Raw genomic sequence first — 18,134 nt, forward strand, 5'->3', positions numbered from 1 at the left:
CAACACCCCAGGTGGCCCTGGGGCACGCTTTGCTCCGTCGATCATTAACAGAAGCCACCTCATGGCAGGCAGACAAGGGGAAAGTCCAAGGGGGAGGCCTACCCCCTCCTCCCAGGCACCGTCCTCCAAACATGCCAACCCAGGACCTCGTGGGACATGAGATCATGACACTGGAGGGGTGTGTGCAGAGTCATCTAATCCAACTGGCTGCTTCTTGTGTCCCTACAAAGTCTCCACAGGCCAAGGGAGATGGGAACTAACACCGGTCGATTTGCAGTTACTATGTGCCAGGGACTGTGCCAAATGTAGTCAGTATGCCAGCCTGCAACATGGTGGCAAAATGCAATGAGGGAGCTGGCCCGCCTGGGTTCAAATCTCAACACTTTTATCTTTGTGACCAATCAGTGAGCTTCTCTGCGCCCCAATTTCTCCATACATAAAATGAGGAGAGTATAGGAGTGCCTCCATGAGGTCACATGAGCATGTAATGAGTTGACACACACGAAGTTCTCAGACTACCTGCCACTTGTGAAGAGCTGTCTTTGCTAACTGTTCACTGGATCCTCAGCCACCTCTTGAGATACAGATGAAAACTTCAAGGTTGAGTCATCTGCCCAAGGCACAGCTGGCACAAAGAGAGCTGGGATCTGAACCCGGGTCAAAGGGTTCCATCGCCCTCTCCCTCCATGCCATGGAAGCTTCCTCCTGCCATGACGCTGTCTGTTCCTTTGGTAACCAGTGCTTCATGATCCAATGGCCTATAAAACCTATCTCGTGTCTGCCTCCCTGTTCTCTCAAAGGCCCTCCTTTCACCAGAGTGTCAATGAGCTGCAGTAGGCCCCCAAACTTCCTCCTGAAAATGAAGCTTCCTGGCCCAGAGAGGTAAGTCCTTGCTCAGTGGCCAAAGTAAATCTTTTCTTTTTGCTGCTCCAAGGGAAGACCCGTAGCCAAGGGCCAGACCATGGGTTGCCAGACAAACAGCCATGGAGGCCCTGCCCTACCAGGGCAGACCTCATGCAGGCCCCCCAACCAGAGATGCCCCAAGGTCTGGGACCGGAGGTAGGGAAGCAGTCCTTGCATCTCAGGAACTTGCTGACAAAGGCAGACCTGACCTTCCCTGCTCCACTTCCCTCGGTGTAAGCCTTACCTCCAGCTCTCTCTGCGTGTCTCCCGTCTTCCCTGCTGCAGAGGAGCTTAGGGATGAAGGTCTCCTGCCAACTCTGGGCTCACACCTCCCTCACCTGCAGCTTAGAGCACAGGCCCATTGCTAAGGCCCCTCCATCTTCCAGGATTTGGGAAGAAAAGGCCCAAGTTTCTGCTAGTTCTTTTCCCATATAGCTTTGGACGGATCTCCTCTATCTTGAAGACGTAGATGGCAGAAAATCCAACTTTGTGGTGATAACCATGCAGGGCCTGAGCGGCCAAAATCCCAGCCTGTGTTTCCCATGGAGACTCTTAGGTGGGGAAAAGGGTCAAGGCTTAGGTACAGAGAGTTTCCCAAGGCCATAGTGAGTATCTCCTTGCCTGTACAGGCAACCCCCACCCTCAAAGGCATCCTGGAGTCTATGTTTCTAATTTTGGTATCACTCGAGTGATGGATTCCAACTGAAGAAATTCTGAGCAGACCGATGGGTATGCTTAGCCTCTGAGAACCCAGCCAGTGTCACCATGAGCCAGAGAATTAGATGTCTGCCATATGCTCACCTACGCCTGCAGGGTATGAGCTCAAGGTAAACAATTAAATGTCTTTTTGCCTTTAGTCAGCAAGGAAGATCACATGCCACCACCACCACCACGCGCGCGCACGCACACACACACACACTCTCGTTCCCTCTGCATGCACTGGCAGCCTGGGTTCACTCCAGTCCCAGGAAGGGCTGCTGTCCCCTCCCTCCACCAGCAGTTGCTGCCCTAGGAAAGGGCAACTGCCCCCCACCCCCAGCAGGGAAGAGTTGACAGGGTGCATAAGGTAGGTCTTCCCAAGCCTCAAGGACAGCCCAGCCAATGTCTGCTGCAGACGTAACTTTGGGAGAGATCAAGTGAAGGTAGAAATTCAGCTCACCCCCCAAAACTGAGTGCAAGGAACCAAAGGCAGCCTCAAATAGCAATATCCATCCCTGCCTCCCCGAAAAGAACGGCTCCCAAGAACCAAGAACCAGACTTAGGGTTTTCAGAAGGATCCAACCCCTCTGGCAAGCAAAATATCCCCTTCAAAAGCGGTCATCTGGCCTTGGCTGCAGTGCTTCTAGCTAGGGGGACCTGACTCTTCCCAAGATGACAACCTACCTATCCTGCCTGGCATGTGTAACAAGACTTAAGGTGGTGGGAATTCCTGATGACTTCCCATTAGGACTGGCCATTTTAATAGCCACTTCCCCCTAACAGCCCTCCAAATACAGAAGTGCAGGTCAGCTCCAGGTGGATCCACCCCCAACTCCAGTGCCCTTGTTTGGGCCCCTGACCATCTTAGATGCTCCTCTCCAAGCCTGCAATCCTTCATCATGCCCACCCCAGACAGGTGTTGAGAGGCTATAGAGTTTCAGGTCAATTTCATGTGGGAAAAAGGAGCCTGCAAACACTCCACAAAGAACTCACTCAAACCCAGACTTGGTTGGAGTACCATGTGCCAGGTTCCCCCTCCACCATTTTGGCACTCCAATCACCACCCAAAGGAATGAAGACCGTAAAGTGGAGAAGACTGTGCTTCAGCTTTTGCTGAAGGCCTCCGAAGCTGCACAGGTGCCCAAGGCTGGTCCCTGGTCAATAACCAACACACTGGGAAGATAATAGAGAAGTATGGGCTCCCTTTGCAATAAACTCCCATCCCATCCCCTCTAAGCTCAGAGACTTCCAGCATCAATGGAGGGAACTACAGACATAGGTTTAGCTGTTATGGCTGAGAAAAAAGCAACAAGCACTCCTCCTCTTCCCCAGCACCTGTATCCTATACAAAGGACAAACCTATAGGCAAAGGAAAACCACAAACCAAGTAAAACCAGCTTCACCATCCATGTTTCTTGAAAAAAACGGGGTTTATTGATTTTTAAACTGCAAATAGTCGTTACAAAAAGTTTTTTTTTTCTTTTAAATAAATTCACACAAAGAAAGAGAAATAGAAAGCGACGGTAGTGACCAGCAAGAGGAATAATAATTACATTCATCTTAATGTGTGTGTGCCAGTTCTGTTTGCATTAACATTGGAAAACTCCAAACCTGGAATCCAGAACCTCAAATCTGCAATCGGAATGTCTTGAGATGGGCACGTGGAAGTCAAAGGGTTTCTTTTGTTTTTTTGTTTTTTCCCTTTTAGAAGCCATACATAAAAGTTGTTTTCCTTCTGTACTGTCACAGAACTTTTACATACATTCTCAGTCCTAGCTGAAAAGGCCTAAAGAAGAAGAAACTCAATTTGCAGTCCAACACAAAGGGGGGAAATTTCTAAAATAAATAATCCAACAGTTTTTTGCATTTTTTTAAATTAATTTTTCATTTTTTTAAAATAAAATAACCAAAAAAAGTGTAAAGTTACAAAAAATGTCGTTGAAGAATAATATATTAAAACTGTGGAAAAAAAAAGGAAAAAGACACGTCACAAAATTTTAAGATTAATATGAAGATCATAATTTAACATAAAAGAATATATTCTATGGATTTGTCATCCCGATAAATATGAACAAAATTAACAAAAAAAAAGCATAGTTTTGGCAATAAATACGTTTTGATAAGTTAAATAAGCTTTTTTATATTGATGTGCAGTGACAAGCAAAATTTTTGCTCTCCAATTTCTGAAAGTTATATGAAGTTTAAAACCCAGGGAAAAAAGCATGGCGTGAGTGCTCTAAGGATAGACCTACGGTATTCTAGAGCAAAAACCATTGAAGCTACTTCTACAGGAAATCGTTTTAACACAGCTATTGTATGTGGAATGAATACCATTAACTGCTCACCCCTTACATGTTTTTTTAGCTTTTCTCTCATTTTTTTGTTATTTTTTTTTTTAAAGATGTCACATATGAACTGGGGAACTTTAGCACCAAAATCAAGTCTCTCATAGTCCATCTAGCTTCCCCATCCTCCCCACTTAAAAAAAAAAAAAAAGAAAGAAAGAAAAAATTAAATCACAAAGTCCCACTTATGTCGCGATCTTCATCCACTTTTTGTCTTCCTTCCTGTAGACCTACGCGAACCCAGGCAAGATTAGTCAACAGAGGTTCAGGTCGGGAAGAAAAAGGTTTTGAATGTCAAGATAGGTTTCCCCAAAAACCCAAGTCTGGCAACAACTCTCCCAAGAGGGGTGTGGGGGGGTCATGGGGAGAGGGGAGGGGAGGGTGTGGGAGGCTGAAATAAGGGAAGGTGCAGTTGGGTCGCCAGCGGAGGGAGCTGCTGGTTCTGGGTCCCCTCCCCCTCCCCCATGGGCAGAGGCTCAGGGAGGCCCACGGGTGCCCTCTGGCGCTGAAGAGGTAATGTAGTCACAGTGACAAAGTTAGATTACAAGGCACTAAATTGCTTCTGTAAACTGTTACTGCTTTTTCTTTTGTGATTTGGCACTTAAGGCGTAAGCCGAGGGGAAAAAGGCATCTACTGACAAATATGGGACTTGTCTGTTATGCATGGTAAGTGGGCTATAAAATCGAGGAGAGGGGGTTTCAAGCCAGAGGAAGCTACTGACAAATTGACTTGTCCTTATGTTGGGGGGGGGGTCAAGAGAGGGGAGAGGGAAGGGGCATTCCAAGGTTCTGGGGGAAAGGGGTTGAGCTTAACCTTGTTAATGTAGGGGTTGTCAGGAATCAGGGAGAGAGGGAGGGGAGGGTAAGGATGGGGGGTGGAGTAGGCAGGGGGTCCCTCCCTACCCGGGGTTTAGTCATCTGAGATGGAAAGTCTGCTGAAAATGGGCAGGCGTCTTGAGTTGTCCAAGGTGGGGGAATCTGAGCCACTGTGGCTGCTGCTGGAGCTGCTCAGATAGCCCTCCTGGTCCGAGAGAGAATCCTGAGGGCTGGGGGGAGAGTCAAACATGTGAGGGGACTCGGACATGGGCCGGAAGAGGAAGGTGGTCGGGGAGCCACCCCCGGGCAGCCCCATGCTAGGGGCAAAGAGGTTCGCCAGCTCCTGGCTGGAGAAGGCGAAGGGATTATTGGTGCCATCTGGCAGGGTGGGTGAGCCCAGGAGGTCATCGGCGCTCAGGATGGGGGGTGGGGTGATGGACGTGGGGCTGTCCAGCAGCCCTGTGGCAGCGGCGGTGGCAGCGGCACTGGGAAACCCAGCAAAGCTAAAGCTATGCTGGAGGCGGGGACGGTCAGCGGAGAGGTCCCGGGCCCCGGCCAGGGCGCGGCGCTCCTCAGCGTTGTGGATGAAGTGGCAGCGGGGCCCATACGGGCAAAAGCCGATGGTGTGGAAGGTGCGGCACAGCTCCGTCTTGTACTTGGGGTGACGGGTCAGGCTTCGGAGCTCGTGGATGCCATGCGCGAACTGGCACTTGTCCCCGTACTTACAGGCGCCGTTCTCCTCGAAGGGGCGGCACAGCTCCGTCTTGTAGCGGCTGGAGTTGACCTGGCCGCTCCCTGGCTGCTTCTGGGTGGGCAGCAGCCGCTCGCCCCCTTCTGAGAAAGAGCGGTCTCGGAAGCGGCTGTCCCGAGAGCTCAGGGCTGGGGCCGGCTCGCCCTTGAGGCTGCTGAGGAGCTGGTTCTGGTGGAACTTGGAGCTGGGCAGGGTGACCGAGTGCCTCCGGGGGAAGCCCCCACCGGCAGGGGTGCCCACCGCCTTCCTGTCCAGCAGGCAGCCCCCTGCACTGGGAGTACTGTAGTTGAGCATCTTGTTACCCTGGAGGGAAGAGAGGGAAGAGAGAGGATGGTTGGTGACAAAGGCCATGTACCAGGGCCAAGAAAAGTACCCCTAAGTGCAGCCCCCTCCACAATTGGAAATGCCCCTTGTGTCTCTAAGGAACTACCTCTAACTCAGCCCTGGCAAGCCCCCTCCCACAAACCAGCCACCTAGCTTTACTTTGGCCCCATGCATAAGAAACTACAAAGTCCTAACCTATTAAAAATTGTTATACATGCACCCTACTCCATGCAGACCCCTGGAATGCACCCCCATATCCTGTCTCCAAAGCTACCACTTTTATCCATAAAATCTAACTTTTTTACCTCCCCAGTAGATTCCTCAGCTAAAAAGATCTCCCGTAACTCCGACTTCCCTAGATTCCCCTTCCCCCAAACAAGAACAGGTAAACCTCAGGAGACTCCAAGCACCCTCCTTTTAATCAGTCCCTCCTTGATTGACACTCCACACAAACAAACGCCTGGGTTCCCAAGACTCAACTTCCTCCTTCAGAAAGGTTCCCTTCCTTTGGCAACAGGTTTCCAGACTGCCTTTGCTTTACTTGCTAAGAGGAGGGAAGAGGAAGGGTCAGGAGAAATCCTCCATCTGGGGTGGGGGGTGGGGGCAGGAGAAGGATGGGATTCTAAAATAAAGTTCATTGCCCCATGCCCTGGAAAGAGGTGCCTTCTACAATGATCTCCCCACCCCCTCCACTGGGAAGATGCCTTTGCAGTTAGTGTTCTGGCTGCAAGGGCAGGCTTGGATAAGAGCGCCAGTGTTTAATCTTTAACGCAAAGCTGCAGGTGGGAAGGAAAAGGAAAGCACCAAATCCCCCCACCCGCCTCCCAGTCAATAGTAGATTTGGGGGGAGGGAAGCAGAGCCACCACAGACAGGTTTCTGTTCCAATGGTATACCCTGGTCACCTGCCCAATCTGTACCCAAGATTCGGAAAGGGCACAAGCTGGGGACCAGGGAGTTGGCTCCCAGCCCATGTGGGTGTCATTGTGCAAATTCTAAAGTTGGTCCCTTAGGATCAGCTGCAGGGGCTCGGGAATCTGTAACAGCAACCACCCCACAGAGCGGATTACAGGAACCAAGTGGAGAGCCCGGTTCCCAACAATAAGGTTCATTTAAAAAGTCTGGGGGGGGGGGGGGCGAGGGAAAGAGAAATAGATCAAAGAGTGAGAAAGCCGGGAAGAGAAGGAAGGAGTGCAACAGAGCTCAGGTTAGCTGCCAGGGCAACTGGAGTTTGGGAAAGCCCAGAGAGGGAAGGAAGCTGAAATTCAAACTTTTTTTGATGTTGTTCTTCAGCTCCTCGGAGTCCCTGCACCCCAACCCTGCAGCCCTGGGGCCCTGGCAGCTGGGCCGACTGGAGAAGCAAGCTGGGAAAAGAGAGCGACATGACCCAACGTGTTTAAAAGAAGGCAAAACACTTTAGCAATTAAAAGTAGCCTAGCAGCTCCCCGCTTTCAAAGTGGGGAGAGGGGACGAACATAATCTAACACCCAAAGGCTTTTGCTGTGTACACTTAAACCGCATTCATGGAAAATTGTGTTTAAAACCTTTTTTTCACACCAGCTGGCAAGCTACGCTACTTAAGGAGGCCCCATTAAATCCTTCCTCGCAGAGCCCCTTGAGCTCAGGCCGGCATTTTGTTCTCCAGGCCCCCCTCAACCCCCTCGGAAAACAGGTAAACGGGTCAAGCCTAGTACCATTATCACCCCAAAGTTTGCAGTACTGTAGGCGATCCCAGAAGGAAGCCTGGACGAGCTGGGGCGAACTAAAGTCCTACTGCAAACCCGTTCTGCAACATCCTTTTGAATCACAACTCTTGGCCTTTTTCTCGCAGGTTCCCAGCCCTTCCACATCAGACATCCCAGTAGAGATGTCGTCCGGAGACTCACTTCCCCAAGGGGAGCCCCTGCTGACCCCACTGGCTGGCGGTGTGGCTGGAGACTCGAACCCCTCCCGGCGACAGCGAGACCCAGAGCGCGCACAGACAAACCGAGCAGACCAGCGAAACCGGGCTCAAACAGCACATTACGGGCGACGGAATCACCAAAAAAAAAAAAAAAAAATGGTCCCAGCAAATGACCCGCATCCCTCGGGCGGCCCCGCCACGCAAACTTCGCCCCCCAAAACTCTGATCTCCAAATTCCCATGCAGTAGCCGCCAGGACCTGTTGAAACTCAAAGGGTGGGAAGGAGAGAGCCAAATTCCTTTAAACTGGGGGTAAAGTAAGGCGGAAAAAAGAACCATCTTGCCTCTCTTCCTCTCCTTCCTACTTTCCAAGACCTGAAGTTTTGAGGGTTCTTTCTTTAGGCAAAAGAGGAAAAAGAAAACTTTGAAAAGCGAACCCTCCGCCCCACTCTACCTTGCATAAAACTTCACTCAAGTCGAAGATGGTGGCAGACACGAGGGTGGTGGTCATCCTGGGCGCTCGCACGGGGCAGGGACGAGGATCTGGTGTGCCGCGAAGGTCCCGGTGCGGGGAAGGCGCAGCCTCCGGCTCTCCGGTCTGGAGTCCCACACGCCTGCTCCCGGCGCCCCTCGCCTTTCTGACTCTCCCCGACTGCGGCGCGCGAAGCCCAATTTATAAAGTTCAGATTTGGTGGACCGGGGGAGGAGGAGCTTTAAACTTATTTAAATGAGGAAGAGGAGGAAAAAAAAGGTGATTGACACTGAAGTTGAATCAGCCATGCGGTCAAACTCGGGAAGAAAAAAAAAAAAAGAAACTTTCAAAAGGAAGAAGGGGGAGGGGAAACGAGGAAAGAAGGCTAAGAAAAAAAAAAAAAAAACCAACTGCAAGCAGCGCACAACTTTTTTTTCTTAAAGAGGAAAAGTTTCGAGTCTCTCGCTTGGCTACCCGGCGCTTGGGGCGCCCCTCTGTGGGGCCGCGCGGCGCGAGGGGGAGGGGCGCCCCCCCCTTTGTCAGCCTGCGAGCGCGGCTCTGTGACATCATTCATTCCACCCTCTTCGGGGTTCTTGTTGTTGTGTTGTTGTTTTTTTGTCGGGCAGGAAGGCGGGCTCGACTTTCTCTTTTTGCAGGCGGGAGCAGAACCCGTCCTTAGCGCCCGGGCTGCGGTTTCCATCTTGAGCAGATCTCCCCTGAAACTTCTCAAAGTGCCCCCCACAACTTAACTCTTTTCCCGAGTTTTCTTCCGCACTCGGCTGCCTTCCGCAAACCAGGCGGGACCAGAACATCGGGAATTTGGGACGCAGAAAGCATTCGGGTCTAAGGTTTTTAGTTTAGTTTAAGTTTTTTTTTTTGTTTTGTTTTGTTTTTTTCAGCAGGTCGTGGGGGAGGTAGAGTGGTGGGGGAAACTAGGGAGAGTTTTTCCCTGGGGGGGACCGGGCCCGGCCGGGAGAGCGCAGCACGGTTTCGCGCGCCGCACGCGTCTACACTCTCCTGTGCTTCGCAACCGAACCGCGGGAGGGGCAGTAGCGAAAAAGACCACCGCCCGGAAGGATTGCTTGCTTGTTTAACAGGCTTGGGAGTGGGATTTATTTCACGCATTCAACCCTTAAACTTTTTCAAAAAGAAAACATGAATCCTCATGAATGTCCTTTCCAATCCGCCCTCCTCGACCCCCCCCCCAAACACCAATAACGCACAACTTTCCACGAGCGCTCTGAACTATGGGACACACGCACACACCCCTAGACGCTTGAACAATGAAAAAAGTTACTTTGGCAAGAATGAAGGTAAAGAAATGGGGGAGGCGACACTTTTAACTTCTTGTTGCTTCTCCCCCGCCCCCACGGGAACGGAACATATGGCTTGTCACGCTGCGCTGTTTGGGCGGGATGGGGGGAAGGGGGCATGGGATCTTCCAAACCCCCCCCCCCATAGATTATTACTCCTTTTAAGACTGTAATATATTTACTGTTAGCTTCAGAGGCCTCTCCTTCCACCCAAATAAAAAGTTGTTAACGTGTCGCCCACGGCCCCCGGGTGCTGGAGCGAAGACCCAGGCGGAAATCGCGGGGCTGTGTTTCTTTCCTATTTCCCCGCGTGCCCGGCCGCCTCCTCACCCCTCGCACGTTTCTTCCCAGCACTCAAGGCGGCCGGGTCTGTTATGAAACCCCGTGCGCTGAGTGGCTAAGAGCGGGTTCCATTGCGATGTAATTAGGTCACCCCATTATGAGCACGTTTCTTTGGAAAGGACAGGGCGGGCGGAGCAGAGCGCTCGAGTCGCGCTCTCACCACCACCACCCACCCACACACACACACACTCACGCATTTTTATTGCATTTCTGGTGTATTCGTCAACCTCCGAGCAGACCCAGGGAAACCTTCCAAATCACAACTGTTTTAGGAACCGGTTATTTTTCATCTTTGCGAAACACAGAACTTTTGCTGCAACCACCAACCTACGTGATCCCAGCCGGGTCTGCTTTTATTTGGCCCCTCTGACTTAAATTGATGGCCCCCATTTTTAACCCGGCTGCTGCCCCTTGCCTTTCCTTCTGCTGCTGTCCAGCCGCCTGTTGCTTCCCTCCCCCTGCTCCCATATTTCAGCTTTTCTTGAAATCTGGCAAGCGCCAGAAAGGGAAATAACTTCCATCCACCTTAATTTAAATCACTCAAGTGTAGGTTTCTTTCTTAAAGGGGTGTTTGCTCGCTCCTTTACCCAGCTCCAAGAAAGGGAGGGGGTCGTGCAGTTTCTTGGTGATGAGGTAATGAGTTCCAGATTTCAGGACAGAGCAGGCTGCGCGTTAAAACCACAAGGTTAGTCTGCGTCCTGATGTGAAGCTATTTCGTCCTTTTATCTGCCTCCCCCCCCACCCCAAAAGACCCATTGGTCTTTAATTCTGGTGGGTTCGCGAAGCTCTGCTGGGGGGATGGAGGAGGGGTGGAAAAGCGAGGGAGAAGGGGGACCCGGAGCGGGTGGGGCCGCCTGCCCGGCCCCAGGCCTGGCCCGCTGTCTCCCCCCCCCCCCCCCCCCCCCCCCCCCGCCCGCGGCTGCAGGACTGGCTAGAAGCACCATCACGCGGCCCCGGAGCCGCAGGCTAGCTAAAAAGTCTTTTTTCCCAACCCCCCCCCCCCCCCCCCCCAAGAGAACTCCGATTCCTCGAATTTCCTCCGCTTTTCCAACTCCCGGCCGCCTCTCCCCTCCCCCGTTCCCGGGGCGCGGGCAACGCGGGGCGGCGGCCAGCCTGGCCCGCTCGCTCCGGAGTTGTTTACCGGCCCCGCCGGCCCACCGAGTTTGTTCCAGCTCCCAGAGCCTGCCTCTATAATTAAACTCTTTTTTAATTGTTGGGTTGAAACGTCATTTCGGGGACTTTCCAAGGGTGAGGGAGCCGAGGGGAGGGAGCGAGCCTCCTTAACCCTTCGCTGACCCGGCGGGCCGCAGAGTGGCGTCCAGCAAGGCCGAGGAGGGCTGAGAGTCCAGGGGCCGGAGCCGGCCCGCCCCGACTGGACCGGCTCTGCAGGTGCCCGATGGCGGCGGGGACGGCGGAGAGCTCCGACCCGGACGGGAAGGCCGACGAAAGCCATCCGCCGAGCTCCCCGCCCCCTAAGCAATGCAGTCCGCGCTTCGGTTCCTTACCCGCGCGGGGCCGCGAGAGGCAGTCCCTCCACCTGCACTGCAGCTTCCGACCGGGAGGCGATCCGCCGGATCCTCCGTCCCAGGCCCGACTATCAGGGCCCTCCTGGCGAACTTGGAACCGGTCCCCCTCGCGAGGAGGGGCTGGGCAGGTATTTTTGGCTTGGGGTGTTAGGTTTTGTTCAAGGAGGAAGGTGAAAGTCCCTCGAAATTAGGGAACCGCGACGGATGTATTCATGGGTCATTCTGGACCGTGGGCGCACCTCGCGGCAGGTGAGCGTGTGGGGTGCCAGGCCCCTAGCGGGCTTGGCCACGTCAACAGCGACCTCCAAGGCACCCCTCCCCAGGATCCCATCCTGGCCCGGTTGCAGCACGCGATCTGTCATCGCAGAGTCCTACGGCTTCAGGTCGTTTGCACAAGCCCCCAAATTCTTCGGATTGGGCCCCGCCTGCCCAGGACCTCTGCCACCTGAGACCCTGGAACAGCTGTAAGGTCTCAGGATTAGAGAGAGGTGGAGGTATGGCCAAGTGCGGCCTGAGAGTTACGTGGTTTAGATTCACCTGTAGTGCTTGTGGAATGCAGATTCCTGAGCTTGGACCCAGGCCCAGTGAATCAGATGGTCTGGGTGGGGATTCAGATGCTCTAGGGTGGGGTCAGGAATCTGCATTTCTAGTAATTTCCTGCTAGTGACTCAGACATTGAGGTCTGAGAATCAGTGGTCCAAAACGTTGAAGTTGGGCCATTCTGGATCCAAATCTTGGCCCTGCCATTTTCTAGCCGTGTGACTTTTCAAGACAGTGACCAAAGCCTCTGTTTTCTCATCCCTAAAATATGGATGATAATCCGGCCTAAAATTGGCCGCTAAAGTGCTTAGTTTCAACCCTAGCAGAACCCTTTTATATGCCTAGCCATTGTATGTAAACGAAACCATTCTTGAGGCCTTATTACACCACAAAACACATTTTGGGGAGTATTCACTTTGCAAAAGGATGCTTCAGTATGAACATCCGTGAAATGGTCAGCTAACAACTTTGACCCCTTCTGCGCCTTCTCCTTCCTTGCCTGGGCCTGCCTAGAGACACAGGATAGCCCAGGAGTTTTGGGCCACCTAGACTTTGAGGGGAAGCCCAACTCTGCCAGCTGGTCACCAGTTGCACAACCTCAAGCAGGTCACTTATTCTCTGGGGTGGTCGGGAAGGTTAAACTCTTCCAGCCAGTGCTTAGCTCCGACAGCCACTTGCCCTCCAGTCACTCCAAACTCTAGCAGTTGCTGGTGGTTTGCTGCACAGCCCTCCCTGGGGCTTTGCTCAAGAGGTTCCTTCTGCTGGGGTTTCACGCAGCTCCCAGAGCAGGCAAAATACCTCTCTCGCAGCAGGCCCACTGCAGCCTGCGGCACTCCGGCATTCTACTGCATTTTATGGGAATTATCTGTTTACTCCCACTGGACCTGTCAACTCCTGGAGGGCAAGGGCAGCTCTATTACCTGGGTCTCAGGAGTAGGTCCTGAGTAGGTACGCAATTCATTTTTTTTCCCCAGCTTTTACAGCACCTGCTGTTGTAACCATTAGGATACTTTGGTCACCCTAAACCCGGCAGTGGGAATAGAAGAAGGATGGACGAGGCTCCAGGAGTGACAGGAAGGGGGGAGGCCTTGGGCTCTGCCATCAGGGGAGATGGCACCCTTACCAGGTTCAGAAGGCCAGAGCTGGTAATTCAGGAAGGCTGGGCTTCCACGGCTTGCCAAGGGCAAGTTCTGTGCAGCTGTTAAGAGGTGACATAGTCTAATGGAATGAGCACTGGTCGAGGAGTCAGGAATCTTGGATTCTAGAGCTACTCTGCCGCTAGTTCAGTAGGTCATTCTCTACTCCGGGCTTCCATATTCTGCTCTGTAGATGGAGAGCGTTAGACTAGGCAGGTGGTACTTGAATATCACGCCGAACAGAATTATCTGGGGAGCTTTTAAAGCTATACAGATGCCCTGCGCCACCCCATCCCAGTCCAGCCTCCTCCAAAGATTCCACTTCAGTTGGTCTGGTGTGAGGCCCAGCATTTGTATCTTCTAAGCTGTCCAGATAATTCTATTGTGAATCTATTATGAACCCAGAAGCACTGGATTTGATTATGTTAGAGCAGTAGTTCTCAACCAGGGATGATTTTGCCCCCCACCCCCACCCCATGAACATTTGGCAATGTCTAGATACATTTTGGGTTGTCACTATTGGGCGGTGGGGAGGTCAGTGCTACTGGCATCTAGAAGATAGAGGCCTGATATGCTGCTAAACATCCACACAATAGCCCCCACAACAAAATTTATCTGACCCAAAACGTCAATGGTACCCAAACTGAAAAACCCAGTTTTAGAGGTTCTTTCCAACTCCCAAGATCCCTGCATACTTAGTTAGGCTCTATCCCCACTCTCCCTGAAACCCTTCTCCTTAGGGCAGCCCAAGTGATCTTCTTCTTTTCTTTTCTTGTTTTTTTTTTTTTTTTTTTTTTTTCCACGTTTATTTATTTATTTTGAGAGACAGAGCTCTTTGCTGTCAATGCAGAGCCTGACGCAGGGCTCAATCCTCTGAACCATGAGATCACGACCTGAGCTGAAATCAAGAGTCAGACGCTTAACCTATTGACCTATTGAGCCACCCAGGTGCCCCTCCAAGTGATCTTTTCCAAAACCTAGATCTAGGGTGCCTGGCTGTCTTAGTCAGTGGAGCATACCGCTCTTGATCTCAGGGTTGCGAGTTCCAGCCCACATTGGGTGTAGAGATTACTTAAAAATAAAATCTTTAAACAACAACAACAACAACAACAACAACAACAAAACCCCCCAAACCTAGACCTGATCTTGTGTTACACTTGCCTAAAAACCTCGGCTACCCATCCTTCTTGGAATAAAAACCATACCCATAGTCCAGCACAGTCTGACTCTCTTACTGCTCCAGCCTGGACTTTCATACCCCTCCCTCCCTCCTACCACTTCTCCCACCCCCCAGGGCACCCCCTTTGCTCTGGTCAGTTTCAGATGAAAATGCAGGATACTTCCTTCTGCCCTAGGGCCTTGACACTTGTTATTTCTCCTGTCTGAACTGACCTTCCTTTGGCCCAAATAAATTCTAAATCATCCTTTAGAATCCAGCTCAAGCATCACTCCCTCCAAGAGAAGGTATCTCTCTCCTCTCTGAAGTCCTCATGGAATGTTCATTTCGTTCAGAGTAGTTATTTCCGTTTATAAGTATATGTTCATTCCTGTCACTTTTTTTTTCTTTTTAATTTCACATGCAGAAAAATTGACCTATCTTTGGTGTACAGATTTTTTTTTTTTTTTAAATTTTAGAGATGGAGAGGGACAGCACAGGAGCCAGGGAGAGGAGCAGAGGGAGTGAGAGTGAATCCTAAGTAAGCTCCCCGCTCAGCGCAGGGCCTGATGCAGGGCTCCACCCAGGACCCTGGGATCGTGATCTGAGCCGAAATCAAGAGTCAGAGCCACCCAGGCGCCCTTAGCATGCAGACTTTTAATGTGAATAGATTAATCACCACCATGACCAGGAAACAGAACAGCTCCATCACCCCCAAAAACTTCCCTCATGCTACCCCCTTGTAGTCATGTGCTTCCCCTCCCTTCACTCTGCAACCACCGATCTGGTCCCTATACTGTAATTTCATCTTTTCCAGAATGCCATATAAAATAGAATCGTATAGGATGTATGATTTCACACGACGTAATGCCTTTGAGATTTATCCATGTTGTTGCATGTATCGCTAGTTCGTTCCTTTTTGTTGAAGAATACTATTTCACTGTATGGGTGCACCATTGTTTATTCACCTGTTGAAAGACATTGGATTATTTCTAGTTGGGGGCCCTGATGAATAGAGCTGCAGTAGCATTTGTGTACGGATTTTTCTGTGAACACGGTGCCTATTTCTCTAGGGTAAATAAGTAGGAGTGGGATTGCGGGGTCAAATGGTAAGTGTATGTGGAAGTTTATGTTAAAAACTGCCAAACTGGGGCGCCTGGGTGACTCAGTCGTTGAGCTTCCGACACTTGATTTCCACTCAGGTCATGATCTCACAGTGAGTTCAATCCTTGAGAGTCTGGCTCTGCACTGACAGCATGGAGCCTGCTTGGGATTCTCTCTCTCTCTCTCTCTCTCTCTCTCTCTCTCTTCTCTTTTTCTCTCTCTGCCCCTCCCCTGCTCGAGTGCTCTCTCTCAAAATAAATAACATTTAAAAAGAAACCTGCCAAACTGTTTCCCAGAGTGGATATACCATTATGCATCTCCAACAGCAATATGTAAATTACACGTAAGCAACAGTTGTTCCACACCTCGACACCAAGCCTTACAATTGTCCCTATTTTTTAGTCATTCCAATAGTGTGTGGTAGTATCTCATTATGGTTTTAATTTGCATTTCATTCATGGCTAATGATGTTAAACATCTTTTCATGTACTTATTTGCTATATGTGTATGTCCTCTTTGGTGAAATATCTGTCCAGGTCTTGCCCATTTTTTAAACTGGGTTATTTGTTTTCCCACTCTTGAGTATTGAGAGTTCTTTTTTTTTTTTTTAATGTTTATTTATTTTTGAGAGAGAGTCAGAGCGTGAGCGGGGGGAGGGGCACATAAAGAAGGAGACACAGAATCTGAAGCAAAATCTGCACAGAGCCCGATGCAGGGCTCCACCTCACAAACTGCCAGATCACGACCTGAGCCGAAGTCAGACTCTTAACCGACTGAGCCACCCAGGTGCCCCTCTTTTTTTTTTTAAGCTATTTTATTTATTTATTTTTAAAATGTTTGTTTGTTTGTTTGTTTATTGGGAGAGAGGGAGAGAGCAAGAATCCTAAGTAGGCTCCATGCTGTCATCACAGAGCAGGATGCCACCCAGGCACTCGGAGAGTTCTTTATATATTCTAGATACAGTTGCTTTGTTGGATATGTGATGTGCAAATATTTTCTTCTGTCTGCACCTTAGCTTTTCATTCTCTGAGCAAAATACTTTTCACAGAGCAGAAGGTTTTAGTTTTGATGACTTTTTTCAGCTTTTCTTTTGTGGATCATGCTTTTAATGTTGCATCTCACACTCTTTACCTGACCCTGCATTAAGATTTTTTCTTTTAAAATTTAATAGTTTTATGCTTTACGCTTAGATCTGTGATCCATCTTGAGTTAGTTTTTTTTATTTTTTAAATTTTTTTTTTTAACGTTTATTTATTTTTGAGACAGAGAGAGACAGAGCATGAACAGGGGAGGGGCAGAGAGAGAGGGAGACACAGAATCAGAAGCAGGCTCCAGGCTCTGAGCCATCAGCCCAGAGCCTGACGCAGGGCTCGAACTCACGGACCGCGAGATCGTGACCTGAGCTGAAGTCGGGCGCTTAACCGACTGAGCCACCCAGGCGCCCCGAGTTAGTTTTTATATACGATGGGAAATTTAGGTTGAGGTTTGTTTTTTTGCCTTTGGGTGTTCAATCCTAACACTGTTGTTGGGTTTTTTTTTAAGTTTATTTATTTATTTTGAGAGAGAGAGGGGGGGAGAGAGAGAGAGAGAAAGAGAGAGGGAGAACGAGATGGGGAGGAGCAGAGAAAGGGAGAGAGACAGAATCCCAAGCAGGCTCTGCACTGTTAGTGCAGAGCCCCATGCAGGGCTGGAACCCACGAACTGTGAGATCATGACCTGAGCCGAGATCATGACCTGAGCTGAGGTCAAGAGCCGGATGCTTACCAACTGAGCAACTCAGGCCACCCCCCCCCCAGCACTGTTTATTAAAGAGACTATCATTTGTCCATTGAATTGTTTGCGCCTATTCAAAAATCAGTTGGTCATAGTTGTATGGGTCTCTTTATTCTGTTTCACTGGTCTGTGTGTCCATTCTTTTGCCAGTGCTACACTTGTCTTGGTTATCGTGGCTTCATGGGAAGTCTTAAAATCAGGTGGTGTAATTCCTCCAACTTTATTCTTATTTTTCAAAATTATTCTCATTAGTTTGCCTTTTCATACGAATTTCAGAATCATCTTGTCTGTATCTTCCAAAAAAATTGTACTGGGAATTTTATTAGAATTGCATTAAACCTATAGATCAATTCAAGAAGAAGTGACACCTTTACCATGTTGAGTCTTCTAATCCATGTACATGGTATGTCTATTTATGTAGGTTTTTGGTTTCTTGAATCAGTGTTTTATAGTTTTTATTTGTATGTATTTTTAAGTACGCTCCTTGCCCAGCGTGGAGCCCATGACCCCGAGATCAAGACCTGAGCTGAGATCAAAAGTTGGATGCTTAACCAACCAAGCCACCCAGACACCCCTTTGTAGTGTTTAGTCTATAGATCCTACACATGTTTTGTTAGATTTATACCTAGTATTTCCCTCCTTTGGGGAACTATTATATTTTTTCTTAATTTCAGTTTCTAATTTTTCATGACTAGTGTATAGAAATACAGTTTTTTGTGCATTGGCCTTGTATCCTGTGATCTTAGAAAAGTCACCTTAGTTGTAAGAAGGTTTTTTTGGTAGATTCCTTAAGTTTTGTTTTGTGTGTATGTGTTTTTCACATAGACAATTATCTGCAAAAAGGAACAGCTTAATTTCTTCCTTTCCAATCTCATGCCTTACATTTCTTTTTCCTGCCTTATTGCCCTGTCTAGGACTTCCAGTATGATACTGAACAGGCATTCATGAGTGGACACCCTCACCTGATCCCAATCTTAGGGGAAAGCATTCAGTCTTTGACTATTAAGTACAACATTGGTTTCAGGTTATTTTAC

At 49.9% G+C, this 18,134-nt stretch overlaps 1 protein-coding gene and 1 long non-coding RNA gene across 2 annotated transcripts; one reads left to right on the top strand and one right to left on the bottom strand.

Annotated features, from left to right (window-relative positions):
* Positions 1 to 3,013: 3,013 nt before the first annotated feature.
* Positions 3,014 to 8,400, bottom strand: ZFP36L1 (ZFP36 ring finger protein like 1). Its single transcript, XM_019451439.2, has 2 exons — positions 8,193 to 8,400; positions 3,014 to 5,817 (listed from the first exon to the last, which is right to left on the bottom strand). Exons 1-2 carry the CDS (start codon positions 8,247 to 8,249, stop codon positions 4,858 to 4,860), a joined length of 1,017 nt encoding a protein of 338 aa, XP_019306984.1. The 5' UTR covers positions 8,250 to 8,400; the 3' UTR covers positions 3,014 to 4,857.
* On the top strand, positions 7,275 to 9,800 carry LOC109268268 (uncharacterized). The gene is made up of 2 exons (XR_002080545.2): positions 7,275 to 7,508; positions 7,668 to 9,800. It is a non-coding gene; the product is annotated as an uncharacterized LOC109268268 (long non-coding RNA).
* The last annotated feature ends 8,334 nt before the right edge of the window (positions 9,801 to 18,134 follow it).

Source organism: Panthera pardus, unplaced genomic scaffold (assembly GCF_024362965.1).
Source record: "Panthera pardus isolate Hobbes unplaced genomic scaffold, ASM2436296v1 HiC_scaffold_24, whole genome shotgun sequence".
Classification (NCBI taxonomy): Eukaryota; Metazoa; Chordata; class Mammalia; order Carnivora; family Felidae; genus Panthera; species Panthera pardus.